General features: G+C 37.7%; 1 protein-coding gene across 7 annotated transcripts in view; it reads right to left on the reverse strand.

Annotated features, from left to right (window-relative positions):
- Positions 1 to 18520, reverse strand: part of SESN1 (sestrin 1) — a 46417-nt gene extending 27897 nt beyond the window's left edge. The window contains exons 1-2 of one of the 7 annotated variants that reach the window (XM_034409125.3): positions 18209 to 18520; positions 17243 to 17608 (exon numbers count right to left, since the gene is read on the reverse strand). In XM_034409125.3, the coding sequence (XP_034265016.2) occupies positions 17243 to 17530 (288 nt within the window). In that variant the 5' untranslated portion in view covers positions 17531 to 17608; positions 18209 to 18520. Of the gene's footprint in view, positions 1 to 2775; positions 2856 to 17242; positions 17635 to 17682 lie in introns of those variants that run through there. The other 6 variants (XM_034409126.3, XM_087882628.1, XM_034409131.3 and 3 more) reach the window with 6 other exon arrangements.
- Positions 18521 to 18887: the final 367 nt, after the last annotated feature.

An 18887-nucleotide genomic window follows, 5' to 3' on the forward strand; every position in this document is an offset into this window, starting at 1 on the left:
GATTTCTAGGTGCAATTTAATGTGCTGTTGCCATCTCCAAGACCCTACATGACTTTAGATTCTGCTGTCTAAAGACCACTATTTGCAATGAGATTTGCCCATCCACTAAGATCTGGAAAAAGCGGCTCGCTTTCTTTTTTTAACCTTTCAACTCTTATGTATTGCTTTTGGTTTGAAGAATGTATTAAGCTTTGAAAAGGAAGAAAGAAGAAAGGAAGGGTGGGAAAGACAGGGAGGAAGGTATATTGATACTGAGGGAAGAGAATTATACTGTATTGTACTGATGTTCAAAGTATCATGTGGTATCATATTGATATCCAAAGAATTTTTCTATAGACTTTTAGCAATAGCAATAGCACTTAGACTTATATACCTCTTCACAGTGCTTTATAGCCCTCTCTAAGTAATTTAACCATGTTGCCCCAACAATCTGGGTCCTCGTTTTACCAACCTTGGGAGAATGGAAGATAACTAATTTGGAAATATAGGCAGATTATAATAAACAGTATTTATTGCTTGCCACCAAAATTCAAAGCGTTTTAACAAACTTACATTTTAATCTAGTAGGATCACAACAGAAAATGGGAATGAATCCTTTAATCAAATGAGTAAAAGTACATTTATATTTGAACAGTGTAAGGTAAGAAACAAAACATCATTTACAGAAAATGGGGAGGGGATAATATTTTTAGAATAAAGGGTTTTTGAAAGTGGAAAGAAAATTAATTCAATTATTAGATATGCAAGTAACTAAAACTCCAAATTCTTAGCCCTAATTCTACCACTACAAACTCCCTCCAAGGAGCTTCCAAGGAGAGCAGTTTCTTTGATGTCAGATTCACAGGACATGGTTCACCATGGTCCTAAAAGCTTCAGAAAACTTGTCTTTAAGAGACAGCTGTCCAAGCCACTTGGGTTGACTTAGCATATGTAGGACATAGATATCACAGTAATGTTTACATTTTGTCCTAGAGAAGTGTGCTTGAGGTAGGCCCCTCAGTTTTAGTGGAGTTGTGCTAAGGAAGAATTTAATTCAATGAAAAATAAAATGAACAACTTCCTTCAGCAGAGATCTGCAAATTTAGTATGACAATCAAAAAAGGCCTGAGCTTTTTTTTTTTTTAATGGTATCAGTAAAACAGAGAATCTCTTACAAAATGGCATCTGATAATTTTGTAACAGAACACTGCATCAGTGTTTCTCCTTGCTACAAATACATACTTATATTCTGGCTTCTAAAACAGAATAAAATGGGAAATACTTTGCTTCTCTAAAGCAGAATATGAAGAAGAAAATAGAAAAGTAGTTTTTTCACCTTTCCCTTTCTTTTTCTTTTTCTATATTTCTTTTTTTTAAAATAATTTTTATTAATATATTCTAGAATATTAATATATTCTATGCACCAATACACAATTCTTTTTCTATATTTCAATGCCTGTAATCCAGGTTTTTTTATATGGCAGCAAACAAAGTCTGGTCTTGAAATTTGAGACTTCACAGAAAAAGAATGTGCAACCTTCTGAATTCTAGACCACTGTCACTATGCACAAAATTTACTTGCATTATTCTCAGAAACAATTTGGAAACTTGGAGTGAGAACAATTTAAATAAAATTCAGTGGAAAAATAATATGCGCCCATTGGCAGTTATTTTTCCCTAGACAGCTATTATTCCTAAATTGTTTTTTTAAATGCAAGAGAAATTTAAGAAGCTGTGTCCCTAAAAACAACTACAGAATTGTAATACTTACCACTCATGCATACAACATGAATCATAACCAAAGCCTCCTCCTGGGCTATGGGCTATCTAAACAATTCCATATTATTAAAAAGAGGCCAGTTTATAAAAACCTAACACTGTTCACTCACACAATCGCAGTATTACTTTAGCATTTTATAAAAGCACTTGTTTTAAAATCAAGCATAATAAGGGATATTTGAGAAATTGCAGCCTACACTAGCCACCCACAATCAGAAAATTTCATAAAATTTCCAATTAAGAATATTAATAAAGTGTTTGTATTATTTGCTTGCTTCTACAAATGCACTATTTGCAAGTAAATAGCAGAGGCTTAAACTTTGTGCATGAATACACAAAAATGTAACCAACTATGTTCTTTGTAAATTATTATACTGCCATATCTCTCTGGCCATCTTTACTATTTGAGAAATAATCTTAAATTTCTTTCTAAAATAAAGAAAGCTTAGCATGCTTATATCACCACCCCCTATCCAAAACATGAAGCTGCAATCCTATATATGTGATGGCCAGGAAGCAAATTACCATGAAATGAATAGATTTTATTTTCAAGTACACACGTATACAACTGTACTGTCAAACAAGTCAAAGGACTTACTGTTCTCAAAAGAAACACTTATTCATTCCCCTTATTCATTACTAACCCACCCAAATAATTTGCAAATACTGTAATCATGTTTGTTTGAATATGAAGCATTGCATAAAAGGTTCTCTGAAATTCAGAGAAGATTCTATCTTGCTTTTAGGGATAAACAGATTCCAAGGGTGTGATCTCCTTCAGCCAATCACAAATCTAAGCCACAATGCTGCCATTCGTTCATGTCCTATTACAGCAAAGAGAGGCTTGTTTTTCTGCTTTTGTCTGAAACCTTAATGATGAATGGCTGCTTCAGGGAAAAGATTAAGCAGTGTTGTTAAGGCTTATTATGAAAAACCGATGAAACAAAGAAACAGCAACAGTTAATAGAATAATACCTCTAAAATACATCCGAATTTCAGAAAGAGAACATACTTTACCTCAGGATCTGTAATATTCCAACATGAACTTTTGTGACCAAATTAGACATGACAGCAGCAAAATTGGATCAGTGGCTAAATCTCTAGGAAGGTGGGGGAAAGGAACAATTTGAAGTATAATATGGCCAAAATGTGAAGAGCTGAATTTCCTGTTCACCCTTCCTCCACAAAACTACTTTAAGTGGGCATATATTTTTTCTTTCTTTCTAAAAACAGGGTTGTTTTCCATGCCCAGACAGAATTCTCTCTGGAGAAAAGGTTTTGAAAGCAAGTAATTATGGGTAAAAAAGCAAATACAAGGGAAAACTGAGCTCTCACTTCCACTGATACTCTTCTTGACAAAGTTTGCAAACATACTTTGCAGAGGATGTGGCTTGTGCATTACTTTTGCCAGTCCTCTCTTGCCAAGGAAAACAACCAGAGTATGATTTTTTACAAACATAATTTAGGATACTAAAAGCAGGTCATCACTTGAACTGAAAATGGTGTCTACTGTCTACACATTAATTTACATGACATAGTGACACTTTTGGCTGCCCTGAATAAACATGTAAGGTGAAGGTAAAGGGTCCTCAGAGTCTAGCTTGATTCCTGGTGAACTGAGATAAACAAATACATTACAGGTAGTCCTCCACTTACAACCATTCATTTAATGATTGTTGAAAGTTGTAACATTTTGGAAAAAATGGCTTATGACCTGTATACAGATTTATGCCTGTCATACCACCAACCCCCATGGTCACGTGACCATAATTTGGGCACTTGGCAATTAGCTTGTATTTATGATATTCACTTAATGACCTTGTTGATTTGCTTAACAACCAGTGTAAAAATTGTTGTAAAATCAGGTCTGACTCAATTTATGACCACAACTACTTACAATGGAAATTCTGGTTCCAATTGTGGTTGTAAGTCAAAGACTACTGTAGCTTTGTTGATAACAATACCAATGATTAGCCGCTGCCGCCTTCTGGGATTTTTGACCCTGGATTGCCTTGATATCTCCCATCCATCTAAGGATTTGCTAGCTAAAAATTTGATAATTCGCTTCCTTCATCACCCCAAATCCTTTCATATTTTTTCTTGCTATTACTTCATACATCACAACATTTCTATATTAAATTTCCTACTGATGGGCTTGTGAAACTTTGCATGCCTTTAGGATATGTAATAACTTAATGCCTTCATTCAATTTCAGGCCACCTGACTCCCCAGCAGCTTTGCGCAACTTAAATTAAAAATGTAAAATAAATTTTAATGAAAACAATCAGTGAAAAAGAATACAGACGACCAAAATAGGGGATATAAAACCCAAAAGGGTTCAACTATCATTCTAGCCCAAGACCTGGGAGAACAACCAGGTTTTTGACAATTTACAGAAAGTCAAAATACTGGGATAATAATATAGTAATAGAAGAAAGTGTGGATAATTGATGTAACAATACCAGGGGACAGTAGAGTACAACACAAATGGGGAAGATCACAGAGGACCAACATTTGAAAATGTAAGTTGAAATTTTATATTATAAATTGGCAGTGGTGCTTCCAGTGGTTATCAGCATATTGAATAGATCGGCACATACAGGTAGTCCAGGGGTGGGTTCTAAATTTTTTTAGTACCGGTTCTGTGGGCTTGACTTATTTTGTGGGCGTGGCTGAATAGTCATGTGACAATTATTTAGGATTTAGTTGGTCTACCAGGCTTTTAACTGCTTGCAGAGCTGTACCGATTTACCCATTTATTTTTGCAGGCACTGGTCTACCCATTTATTTTTGCAGCCACTGATCTACTCATGTATTTTTGCAGGCACTGATCTACTCATGTATTTTTGCAGGCACTGGTCTACCCATTTATTTTTGCAGGTACTGATCTATTCATGTATTTTGGCAGGCACTGATCTACTCATGTATTTTTTTTTTTAAATTTGATTTATATGCCGCCCTTCTCCAGAGACTCAGGGAGGCTTACAATGCGTTAAGCAATAGCCTTCATACTTTTGTAAATTTATACAAAGTCAGCTTATTGCCTCCACAAACTGGGTCCTCAATTTACCTACCTTAGAAAGGATGAAAGGCTGAGTCAACCTTGAGCCTGGGGAGATTCGAACTTGCAGTAATTGCAGGCAGCTGAATGTTAATAACAGGCTATTAGTCTGCTGTGCCACCAGGCTCTTTTTGCAGGCACTGGTCTACCCATTTATTTTTGCAGGCACTGGTCTACCCATTTATTTTCTTTTAACACTGATCAGCTGTAGGGCAGCCCTTTGAAGCCCCGGGGCAAGAGTTTAAACAGTTTTTTTCCCTCTAGCCATCAGCTGGGACTCAAGAGGCAGCAATAGTCTGGGGTGGGGCCAAATAAAAGGTAAGAATAACACAGGGGGGGGGGCAGAACCGGTTCGGTGACGTCATATCGTCACCGCTACCGGCTCGGCGGAACCAGGCGGAACCGGGAGGAACCCACCACTGAGGTAGTCCTATATTAGTCCTGTACCATTCCTTTATTGACCGTTCAAAATTACAATGGCACCGAAAAAAGTGATTTACGACTAGTCCTTGCATTTATGACCATTACAGCATCCCTAGGATCACATGGTCAAAATACAGGCCCTTGGCAACCAGCATACATGTACAAAGATTGCAGCATCCCGGGGTCATGTGATTGCCATATGCTGGCTGCCAACAAGTCAAGTCAATAAGGGAAGCTGGATTCACTTAAAGAGCACACGATTCACTGAACTGGAGTGATACGCTTAATAATCATGACAAGAAAGGTAGTAAAATCATCACAACTCACTTAACAACCATCTTACTTAGGCAATGGAAATTCTGATCTCAATTGTGGTCATAAGTCAAGGACTACCTGTATTGACTTACAACCATAATTAGGACTGAAATTTGGGTTGCTGAACAAAAAAATGTCATGTGACTGCATCGCCTAGTAGCTGCAATCCCAGCTACCTTTGTTAAGGTAATCTACCAGTCGTTAAAAGGGATGAGGTGGCTCAGTGGCTAAGACGCTGAGCTCATCGATCGAAAGGTCGGCAGTTCAGCGGTTCGAATCCCTAGTGCCACGTAATGGGGCGAGCCCCTGTTACTTGTTCCAGCTTCTGCCAACCTAGCAGTTCGAAAGCACGTAAAAAATGCAAGTAGAAAAATAGGGACCACCTTTGGTGGGAAAATAACAGCGTTCTGTGCACCTTCGGCATTTAGTCATGCCGGCCACATGACCACGGAGACGTCTTCGGACAGCCCTGGCTCTTCGGCTTTGAAATGGAGAAGAGCACCGGCCCCTAGAATTGGGAACGACTAGCACATATTTGCGAGGGGAACCTTTACCTTTTTTATCAGTTGTTAGCTGATGATCCACCTCAATCAAAGCCATTTCTGTCTTGGTCCCTTCCAGCCCTGAACCCAGTAAGGAACTGCCTCCGATTGATCCCCCCTAGCCACCTATTTCCCCCATATTACTGCCCCTTTGGCTCTGGGACTACATGCTACAACTCAGGAATCTGCAGCTACCCCCCTCAATCAAAGTCATCCTTGCTACCCTGCACCTGGTGACCCCTGCCATCCCTGCTAATCTTCACCATCTTCTTGTTCCTGCTGATGAGGCATGTCTGGCCTGGCCGTTGGGGCGTACGGGACTGGTTTCATGCAGCAAATAAGAAGGAAAAAAAAAGCACAAAGCAGCAGGAAGGGATGCAGCAGACTAACACTCCCCTTTGTACCACGTTCTTGAGCTGTAAGGGGCTGGCTTCGCACTGCAAAAAATTGAAAAAGAAAGGCTGCTTTTGGCTTCCCCCTCCCCATTTTCACAAAGCCCACCCACCCACCCAGGAGCTTGTTGCAAAAAGAAAAAGAAAAAGAAAAGGCCTTTATACTATTACAGTAAATCAATGAAAATGATTTTGTTTTCTAGATAGATAGTAGAATGTAAAATCAAAACTTTTAAAATAGAGAATAAGCTTCATTCTAAGTAACCTCACGGCCATCAGTAAAATGTTATTGAACTGGATTCTTTTCACCAGGAAGCTTTCCACTTGTCATAGAACTTGTGTCCTTTTTGGTTAGCCATTTTTGTTGACCTTCAGAAGCACTCAGTGCAGATAATACTTCCCATATGATAAAGCTGAAAGTATTTTGTTAAGTAGTTAAGCAGGATTCATACAGATGAGGAATCGATGCAAAATCTATTGCGGCTCTCTTAATTAGGGCCTGGTGGCTCAGCAGACTAAAAGCATTGTGATTAACACCAGCTGTCTGCAATTACTGTAAGTTCGAATCTCACCAGGCTCAAGGTTGACTCAGCCTTCCATCCTTTCTAAGGAAGGTAAAATGAGGACCCAGTTTGTGGGGGCAATAAGCTGACTTTGTATAAATATACAAAAGTATGAAGGCTATTGCTTAACGCATTGTAAGCCGCCCTGAGTCTCCGGAGAAGGGTGGCATATAAATCAAATTTAAAAAAAAAATATTAATCTATGAGCAAAATACAAATTTTCACCATGAGAACCATGCAGTACTTCTAGAAGATTCACATTCACATTCCCCCCTCTCCTCCCCCTGACTATTAAGGGTTAGAAAGTTTAAGTAAGAATTAGGGCAATATTGTTAACTAGCAGCGTCAATTACAGTAACATTGCCACAGAAGGAAGGAAAAAGGGAGGGAGGGAAAGCGAGTTTATTCCATTGGTTCTGGTGGGAAACCAACTGTTTATTTTTTTTTTCCTCATCTGTTGCTAATTAGTAGTCATTCCCATCTGGACAACTACAATGTTTCAAGTTAGTTCGTAAGTTTTATATATTTAAAAATCAGTATCTATATTTGACTATTCTTCTTCCCTATTCCTTTCCCCTTTGTTCATATCTTATTTATCTATTTATATAAGAAATTCATATAGCCTCCTATCTCACAATAATGACTCTGCCTTTTAGAAAGTCAGTAATCATGTTTTAAATTGCTCTGGGCATGGGTTATTATTTGTACAGGTCCATAATGCTGTCCATATTGTTAAAAAATGGAAGCATGCAGATCATTTGATAAGACGCTTCACTTTGGGTCCATTCTTAACATTACCTCTTGGTTTTCATGTCTTTTATACAAACATCTAAGGAAGCCTTGATGCACCAAGCCTTTGAATAACTAGGTCCACTTTGCTTGAATTATTTTCAGAGACCTATTAAACTTAACCAACTCACGTATCAGCTAATAGAAAGACACACACACACCATTTTTTTAATTTCGTACAACTCAAGCATGCACAGTGGTCTTGCTTCCCATTTCCCCACAGTAACTCTATGAGGCAAGGAGCTGGGCTGAGAAAGAATGACTGACCCAAAGTCACCCAGTGAGTTTTCAAGCCTAAGAGATGGAAGGTAAGATCAGTTCAAATGCTTTGACTCAATCTGGACTCTTTGTTAGTTCATGGACTCATCCATATATTGTACTTAATTAATTCCCAATAATACTGAAGTTGCTTGTCATTGCATTCTTCTGCAATGGTTTTTCAACTTTTTCAAGTCTAGCTTACAGTCCTTTTATTTCCTTTTAGTCTCCAATTAACCAAAGCTGACCAGCTTCACTTTCAAAATTAACCAAGATGTCTAAGTGCTACCAAGAAAAAAAGAGAAACTGAATGAACTCAAGTTATTTTCTTTTCACGATAGTGACAAGTTTTACTCATAAAACAGATGACTACAGATTGCAAAAAGACCAAGCAAAGAAAGTCTTTTCAGAATCTTTACCCAGATCTATCCAAGGGTGGATTTTAGTCTAGATTTTTGTCTTTCTACTTTTGTTATTTTGGTTTTGGCCTCTTCTTCAACTTCTTAAGTATTAGATAATAGCTTTTAATTATTTACACCAACTGCACAGTTTACACCATTTTTCTCTTCCAGATGTTGACCTTGTTCCTACAATTACTAGTGACTGTACCAATGATTGTAGGCTAAATTGTGGGGGTGTACAAACCATTCTGAACTTTGAAAAGTTTTTCCAATTTTAATGGAAATGTTCCAATGTTCCTCTGACCATAACAGCAATGTTCCAAGTAGCCTAAAACAGTTTTGATATAGTAGGAACATTTCTGTGCTAAGGTGGGAACTCATCTATTTTGAATCCAACCTCAAAATGTTCAGACTTTGAAATAGTCTACAAGCTAAATATGAACAAAGTGACTTAATACTAGTGTGTCACAAACTAATTTTATATTAGAATTGGATATATGTGAATATTTTTTCACAATTTCCATTCAATTGCCATGGATTTAACTTTTCTTATCTAGAATAAAAAAAACCCAAATTCCCATTCATCATTCCATATATGCATATTTTATATTGTTTCAAAGGAATCAAATCCTTCAGGCTTGTCTCACCATAATTTTGACCTTACTTCTTTCTCAAGTGAGTCATAGACTAAATATTCAGTATTGCACAACAGTGGCAATGTAGCTTATGGTAGCTCTTTGCATGCCAGTGCATATTAAAATTTTACAACATAAATACAGTGGGCATTCACACTGTTAAATAAAATATTTATAAGAAAACCTAGGGCAGGCCACATCTTACAAACACAAAAGGAACACCTCATTAAAAAGAAAGAATCAGTGCAGCCAAGTGAGAGAACAAATGAAGTATCCCTTGCCTATACAGGCAAATTCTTTATCTGAAGTTAAAAACATATTTAAATATGTGCAGCACTTAAAACAGGTTTTAGCACGATAAACATAAATAACAGTTTGGATTCCCAAATAGCATTATTTATTTAATTAGAAGTTGGAGCTACAATAGCTTTAGTCCAATTTAGGAAATAGTTAACTCTTAATATCCCATTCTAGGATCTGTAATTAAGGACTAACTTTTTATTTACCTATTTATTTTAACTCAAGGCAGTAAACATAATAATACTCCTTCCTCCTCACAACAACAATCTTATGAAGTGGGTTAGGCTGAGAGACTGGCTCAAGTTATACAGTCAGGTTTCATGCCTAAAATGGGACTAGAACTCACAGTCTCCTGGTTTCTAGGCCATCATCTTAACTACTGCAACAAATAAATTTCTTTGCTCTACATTGTATATACTATAAGTATACAACCTGGTTGTCTCCAAATGTTTGTGAATACTATTCCTATTCTCTCTAAACATGACCATAGAGTTATATTTATTGTACCAGTAATACAAAACATACCCTGAACTCTGCATATTTATGATTGCCATAACCACACAAATGTTCCTTCTAAGTCTTAGAAACAAAATCTTACAAACACTTTAATTTATCCATCCCAAGAATCTAAAGCTGAGTAGGAGTTATATGGTTCCCATGCTGATTGGTTGGGGAATAATTCCTGGCCCTAACACTGTTTTATTTAGAATCAAAAGTATTCTTAGCATATCTTAACAATCCTTAGAATCTGAATAGGAAAGGACAACATAAAGTTTGAGAAGGAAGCTGCGGTACTTCTATTGTGTTGTAAAATGGCCTTGGCTTCCTTTCATCCTTGCCATATCAGATTAGAGGCTTATATTATACCCCGGCAGATCATATGCCACTTTCATAGAACATCCATAAGTCTTATCAGAGACCAGGATAAAACTGGTCTATCTATCCAGTTCTATCCATCTAACTGTAATTCTCACTGGTGGTTCTTAATGCATCTGCTTCACTATCTAATGTTCAGAGATTAGGATTAGGGTTCAATAAGTACACATATTTACTTTAAACTGTATTATACAATGGGATATTCTATGATAAGATGTTCATATCTTTTGAAAACTTCTTTCAAATTCACTAGTTTATAAGGAAAACTTACATTCACTCTCTGTGTCTGTCTTAGAAATCTATATTCAGTGCAATTAAGAAGGAATCTAGGCAGAAATAATTTTTGGTTTCAAGTTAAAATCATATATTAGTTTAGATAACAACAGCATTTACCTCACAAGCAGCCAAAAAACTACTGTATTTCTAAGTTCATTTATACATATTTCAGACTAGTGGCATAAACAGGAATCTAAACTTGCAAAATTCATTAGGGATATTAAGAATATTTTTAAAATTTCTGAATCTAATTTAGAAGAATAGTTCTAATAATAATTCTTGTAATATTACAAGAATAGTTATCTATTGACAAAACCTCTGCAAGAAGCAACATTTGAAGAGCAACATTCCCTGGTCAGAATAAATGAATATTTATTGCAGGTGCAATTGGATAGTTTCAAAGAGATTCCTTAATTTTGTCTTTTCTTGAAATGTGGTACTTGCAATACAAGCCAGCAATTCCTATGGTGACACGGTGCCTTCCCTGGTACTTTTTTTATTATTATTCATGTGAGGATGGGAAGAAGAGCATTTTGTATGATTTCTTGAGTATTGTAACTATAAAAACCCTTCAAGATGAAATTGTCCTTTTGATGGACAAATATGGTATCTCAAATGTGATAACCCAACATGTTCTTCTTTCATGGAAGAGTGGAAATCCTCTTCCTCTCAGCAGGAACAGGAAGAGAATTGGAGCTGACAAAACCTTTTTGAACAGAATAGCCAACTGCTGTGTAAACACGTTTCAATATTTGGCAGCAGTTCAACCAGCAGATGGTAAAACAAGACAACACAAACTCTGTGAAATAATAATGACTATGAACTAGCAACTAGAAATGCAGTGCCCTTTTTTCTTAAGTAAACCCTTTAACTGTCAATGATTTAGTCAATTGGCACCCTTTTTGTCCTTGAGCTTGACAACTGCTTGAGCTTGACAATTGCAGTGGTCGGCCTCAAAATACATGTTCTAGGGAGTGTATAGAGGTAATTGACTCTATGCAGACAAAAATTATCCCATTATTCTTTCATGTATACTCTTCAGTGTACACGGAGAAGGTTTACATTATCTTTCCCTTTGTGGTGATATCACTCTGCACCACTCTTTCTTTGCAGGCAAGAAAGCACATGATTCAGTCACAGCTATATATAGTCTTCTCTACCTGTCTCCATGTATTTCCCCAATTTAACTAATTTTCCCAACAAGCAACTATTCGACTGCATTGAAAACTGTATTTTCTCAAAGAAATCATGGAAGCAGTGGCATGGAAGCAGGAGAGATCTGTAAGCAGATATGAACACTTTTGACATTTTTACACTATGTATGCACAAAATGGCAGCTTTAAACATCTATATATACATTCAGTAAATTACATAGCTTTAACCCATGTCCTACATAATATATCTGATTTTTGCTCTCAGTTGTGAAAAAATGTAAGGAATACATGCTATAGGTTAACACATCAACCATTAATAGTTGGAAAAATTAATGCTGTATAGAATAACTAAAAGATAGGAGCTTAATCTAGTGAATATTACATTTCTGCAAATATTTTATTTTGAATAAAAACATTTCTTTAACCAGGACTAGATAGCCAAGACTTAAAACAGAATCTAGGGTACTGAAAGAAACCACTCATAAAAATACACTTCAAGATACTGTTGATTGTTCTTTCATATTCTTGAATGTTTCATTTGGAAAGTTAATGTACCACATTAAACAAAATGCTTTGAGTTGGCAGAATGCTTGGAAAATTCTGCTCTCAATTTAGATTTACACATACCCTTTTCTTTATCACTTCCTGCCTGTGCCATCCTAACAATAAGTGCCACTTGAACATACTTTCTCCAGCAATCCTTTGTGCATCACAACAGCAGGAATATTTGCAAGATTTAAAGCTTTTCACCTGACACTTGTCAAAAACTCTCAAGAATAGAATAAAGTAGAAAAGAAATCTGGGCAGACAGAAGATTACAGTTCATTGATAAGTCCAGGCTTAAAGTAGTTTATTGATATTATTTACCAGAAAATATCTGAATTTTTTAGAGGACAGAAATCATTCTGATAATTACCAGAATTTCCATCATCTGCTCAAAATCTCAAAAGGTGTGTATCTTTTTTCCTAAGCAAGCTGGACTAGTCAGTTCCTAGTTTTTATCCAGCAAAACATTCCACATGTTCTCAAATGAGAAAGCAGGTTTAGCTTCTTTAATATAAGAGGCCTTAATCAACCAATACTCCATCTTGAACTTCTCCCTATATATCAAAGCAAAATTGAACTTTTATGTAGGTAAATTCTTCAGTTTCAAGTGAGGCAGCATGCTGGTAATAGGCAGTTTATCACCACTATTCCATGCCAAACCAGAAGACCTGTTGTGGAAGTCCAAACTCAATATCTGACAAAGCTGAGGGTTGGACGGGTAGAAACAAATTCAAAATTAATCTCAAGAAGGTAGAGCTGCTTTTGTTTCTCAGCTCAGAATCTGCCCCAGGTCTATTTGGACCATGAAATCCAGGCAATTGTTCTGGATGGGAATTTCCAGCGCAATGAGGTGGGTCGAATGAGGAGGTAGAGATTTCTAAGGGTCTCTCAGTAAAATGCCTGAAAAATTTAGCAGTTCTTTCATGAACTGGCATTTAGCTGAAGAATAGGAAACAAAGATTGGAAAGATTGAACTATACAGTGGAACTTCCCAGGGATCTGTATTAAAACTCATGTTTGTTAGCTTGCTCACAGATAAGTAACAAATGAGCAGTGAAGTCAGTAACACAAAATCCCTACTAACAACATATAGGCTATTTCACTGATAGTAATTTAGATTTTAGAACATCTCCATATTATCACTGAATTATTGCTTAAAAGATATAAATCCTGTTGTTGTCATTATTACTATTTTGGCACAAACATGGTTGAATGACTCTAGAAGATAGTCTAATGGGGAAATGACCAGAGTCTTCTAAGTTTCACTCAGTTATTGCTGTGGTAATATAAAATCCATCCTCATTATTATATAAACCTCACCATTTATTTCTATTTGCTGCTAATGTTCTAATGCTAATGATTCCAATAAGGTTCATTTAATAATAAAAAATGAATGATGATCTTGAAATGTAGGATGAAAAGTAGAAAAAAACAAGAGTTAAAACAGCAAGTATGTTCAAAGTAATCCAGTTGTAAATCCAGTTATGTATCACTAGCCTATTGCTGAAAGAAGCCAAAGTAGTATTAAGTGTTGCAGTGTAAAAGAAGTATTTCTTCTTTATCCCAACATAAAATCCCCATTGTGAACAATCTAGATTCTAAACCATATCATGGAATATCAGAGAGCTCTTCAGCTTCAACAGTTCTGATTTCTCTGTTATGGAAACATAAATATTCTCCTGGTTGGGGTAGACAACAACAGGAACACTAACCAATCACTTTCTTATAAAGAGAATACATATACTTGTGCATGCGCCACAGTTCAATGCTTCTATATTTCCTTCACACACAGAAGCCATTTTCTGAAACACCAGCTTTTCAGGAATATGCATATGATTTTCTTTTCTCCCAATTATTTTTCTGTTAAATAGTACTATACCTTGTATCTCTACAAACTGTCTAGAGTTAGCTTTGTATATGACAATGGCTATCAGGATACTTCATGCCATTTAGCAATAGCACTTAGACTTCTATACCGCTTCACAGTACTTTACAGCCCTCTCTAAGCGGTTTACAGAGTCAGCATATTGCCCCCAACAATTTGGGTTCTCATTTTACCCACCTCAGAAGGATGGAAGGCTGAGTCAACCTTGAAACTAGTGAGATTTGATCTGCCAAATTGCAGTGAGCCAGCAGTCAGCAGAAGTAGCCTGCAGTACTCCACTGCGCTACCCTGGCTCATTTAGTGGAAATTACATGTTAATTCCCTGTTTAGAAAACTGGCAAACTAAATTGTGGGGGTATACATCAATGCCAAAAATAACTTATCTGAAAAGTAAGCCTGATACACAATGTCATTCAACATGGAAATCACTTATGTAGAAACATTCTACACAGTAAAGAGACTATTTGGAAATGTCACCATGGGGAACTCCCTCAATATAACTATGGAAACCTGGGAAAGTAGATCACCTGGTATTTTATTCAAGAGCACTCTCAAATAAATAACAGGTCAATTGTCACTGTTTACCTGGACTTGCATCTTCTCAGTTGGGTAATATGGCTGCACCTTTTACTCTTGCAAAATCAGGTGCCTTTTTCCTTTCTAATAACAATAGTGCAGGATCAGTGGAGGAGGAAGATTAACTGTGTGAACTAACTATATCAGACATGCATGCTCTGAATATGCCAGGAGGCAATACTGAAGGTGAGAGATGTGGGGGTTTTTTTAATATAGTTTTTTAAAACTTTCCTTAATAAAAAAAATTACTTATTAGAAGTTCTGAAATGCATATATCAATTTGCATACATATTTTCAGTCTTGCTTGTTGGGTTAAACTTGACAATTAATAGCATTCCACACTCTAAATGGGGTATTAACTACCTACCATTACTTACTTACTATGCTAACCCCTAACTTGCATTCTCTTGCTTATGAGTGATGCACTTTGGGTTGCTGTAGTGGACATAAAAGCCTGCTGACAGATGTACTTTGTTGTGCAATTTGACTAGCTAATGCATTTTTCTTGACATAAGCATTTTAAACTAGTTTTCATTTTTCTTTCATGCATAGTGGCACAGAAACACAACTTTGGCTTATGGAGAAAAGCTAATTTCAGGAAGAATAGCTACCCATATCAGAAAATCAGCCACTTCCTTTTCTCAGTACTGAATAGTTTCCAAGGAACTATAGACCTGGAATTATTGTTAACTGTGTTTGATTCCTTAATTCCAAATATCTCTCTGCTGGAGCTATGCAGTACTTTGAATCTGAATCCCCAAAGGTGTTCTGGAACACATCAGAGTGCAAACATAGTACCTGACAGCAGTACCTTAAAACAAACACATTTTTGCCAGCTCATGTGGTGGGTTGAAAGGGCAGCCATTCAGTCCTGAAAAAAACTGCTTTAAATAGCTGTGGAAAAGTGAAATGTCTGTGCCTCCACGTGCTCCAAAGTATTTTACAGAACTAATATATATACCTTTTAATCCATTATTTTGTTCTTCAGTTGTTATATCTCAATATTCTAGGAAATAGAATCTGCAGAACTAAAGTCCTTCCACATTTGCTATTTTACCCATGAACTGTTAATTAGATTTCCCATGTGAGAATGGGATGATGAATTAGGTAAATCTCTCATCCAAAAGACTTCTAAACCTCATACCTACTAGGGAAAAAAAGTAGATCAGTTCTAATACATTTTTGTTGTAAATCTTCAACAAGTTAATCATCACCCAGAAATGTTCAGGCATATCACCATGGGATGCAGTGTATCTCTAATATTTATTCAGTGAAATATTCCTAGTGCCGCGTAATGGGGTGAGCTCCCGTTACTTGTCCCAGCTTCTGCCAACCTAGCAGTTCGAAAGCACGTAAAAAATGCAAGTAGAAAAATAGGGACCACCTTTGGTGGGAAGGTAACAGCGTTCCGTGTGGCTTTGGCATTTAGTCGTGCAGGCCACACAGAAACGTCTTTGGACAGCGCTGGCTATTTGGCTTTGAAATGGAGATGAGCACCGCCCTGTAGAGTCAGAAACAACTAGCAAGTAAGTGCAAGGGAAACCTTTACCTGTACCTTATATGTAAAAGTTCATATATTGAACGTGTTGCAAGTTTAATTATATAATTTACAATTTGAATCAACTCCTTACGTTGTGCTTATAATGATAGTTATCCTTTTCTGGGACAGAAAATAATGAGATAAAAGCTTTGTATTCCTCAACTTACAATTCCATTTGATGCTAAACAATGAAGTAAAAGCTTTATCTCTCAGATTTTTGCAGGTTATATTTCTATATGCTGACTTTCCATATTAATGAGCATGTGTGTACCATCACTTTCCATTTGCTATCCCATCATGTACCGCAATTCAATCATGATTTGAGGCTTACCTACTCAAGAGTAATTGAAAACATTTTGGGCTTCTGCAACCCAGGCCTTATCGCCTTACAAGATATTGTTTAAAACCTAAGTGGTACAAATCCAAACTGATGCCTATTTCAGATTCAGATGATAAAGCTCTCAACTTACTTAAAAAACAGTGTGAGAAATGGCAGCATGAAGGTAATGCGCAAGTACTGTACAAATCCAGGTGGTGATTGTATGAATGGCAAGCTAAGCTATTTTTTTGGCAGTTGGTATACAGTAGCAAAGTAACTAACATTAAAGGGAGCATCATTTATACGTTTAAAAAAAACTATCCCAAAATATTAAGAATGATAGGCTGGGCAATATAACATAAATACATGATCAATTCTGATAAGTCAAACTGATTTGCATGTCCCATAACAAAGCTGCACATTTTTGTACGATTCCCAAAATGGATTTTACCCTTTCAGAGTAGTTGCATTCCGGGGTGACCATCATTCTAAAATTCTGTGACATTTTCCCCCCAAGGTCATTGTTCTGTTTGATCATTGCCACTCCAGTTCCCATTATGTTTTTGTGCCAAGTCAGAAAGGCAAGACAACCAAGCGTAATCAAGAACAGAAGGTTATAAACCATGCTTTTACCTGAACGTGTTTCAGAATGGCTTCGGTCTTCTCTCTCACGTCTCTGAAGGGACACCTCTTGGAAAGCGTGAGCAGATGAGCAAGCATTTGGTTCAGCTCACCTGGGGCGCTATTTGCAGAGGGCAGGAGCCCTTCTGCAGCTGGAGGAGAGGCACTGCCTTGGTCCAGAGCCATTGCCTCGCTTTTCTTCAGGACCACCTGCTTTATGTTTTCCAAGGCGCTGACTCTTGCGTTGGCATCCCGGCTGCACAGCCCGTCCCACCTCACCTCTCCATCTCCTTCAGCCATTCTTAGAGGAAAAAAAAACACAATCCTCCACTCTTCCCAGTCTCAGTTTGCGGGCACCGTCCTCATGGTGAACTTTCTCTGGAAAAATCAAAAAAGGAGAACGGCTAAAGAACAGGGGAGGCTGGCACCACCACCACCACCACTGGGTTTACCTGTCAACCCCTAGACAATCCGTCCGTTTGCATGGCTGAGCAGCGCCAAGCGGTGCTTTCGGCCAAGTAGGTGGCGGAGCAAAGCGCCGAATTTTCTGCCACTGTCAGGCAGCAGATACTTCGATTTCCATAATCCCGGGCCAATTACAAACTTTCATGGGGAATGCCTGAGAAATCTGCTTGCTTTTTTTTTCCCGTAATGCAGAAACTGCATTAGGGAAGGGGATGAAAAAGCGGCTGGCTTCCACGACTCCAGATGCGGCAGAGTTAGTTCCTTCCTTCCTTCCTTCCTATGTCTGCTAGCCACTCTCACCCTCCGGGGGGGGAGAAAAAAAATGAAGCCCGAACTCCCCTTTTAAATTCTCTCCCTTCTACTTCTCGCCCTTGGCAGCACAGAGGAGATAGGAGTCGGGAGGTGGGGTGGAGCCAAGCATGCAAAGACCAGTGTGAAAGCGGATTGTGTGTGTGTGTGTGTGTGTGTGTGTGTGTGTGTGTGTGTGTGTGTGAACCTGATACAAGATTTTACCTGAGCAGATTTGCAAGCATGGGAGCAGGCGAAGCTACGCGCCCCGCACCCGTTTCCAGGAGTCCCTGGTTCTCTTCCCCGACCCCGATCCAGAAGGCGGCAGCCAAAGAGCCGGGGAGCCGCCTTCCCTCCTAAAGTTACACGCGCCTCTGAGCGAACGCGACAGGGAGCCGCCCCAGCCAATCCCGTTTTTTTTAGAAGTAACCAATCAACGTGAAGTATTCCCGAGGTATCTGGGATTTGTAGTGCCAATCGGGCCGAACCAGAAAGTCCCTAAACCCGAGGCCGGAAAAAAAAAATCCCTTAAAAAGGGGAGGAAAGGGGGCGGGGAGGATAGAGTACATGATTCAATCACGTGGGCGTATAAAATTAAAAATGAGGATGGGTTTCTTTTGTTGTTCGGTGGTGTCAGCGTTTTTGGATCTGAGTGAAATGCCTAGGATGAAGCCGACGAGTTCACTCAAGTTTTTCTCAAAACTTTCAAGTTCATTGTAACTTTTCTTTAATAAAGTATTAGCCTTAAAGTACCAGAAATAATTGTACCCTCTGCTAATTTTTTTATAAGGGACATTTATATAATAATCTTAGCAGGAAAGGTAGTCTTTACACTTCTGTAATTCTCTGTTACTAAGAAGTTTAATGGAAAGGTTTAGAATCTAAACTTTAGATAATGAAGATT

Source organism: Pantherophis guttatus, chromosome 1, assembly GCF_059756535.1.
Source record: "Pantherophis guttatus breed Tessera chromosome 1, ASM5975653v1, whole genome shotgun sequence".
Lineage (NCBI taxonomy): Eukaryota > Metazoa > Chordata > Lepidosauria > Squamata > Colubridae > Pantherophis > Pantherophis guttatus.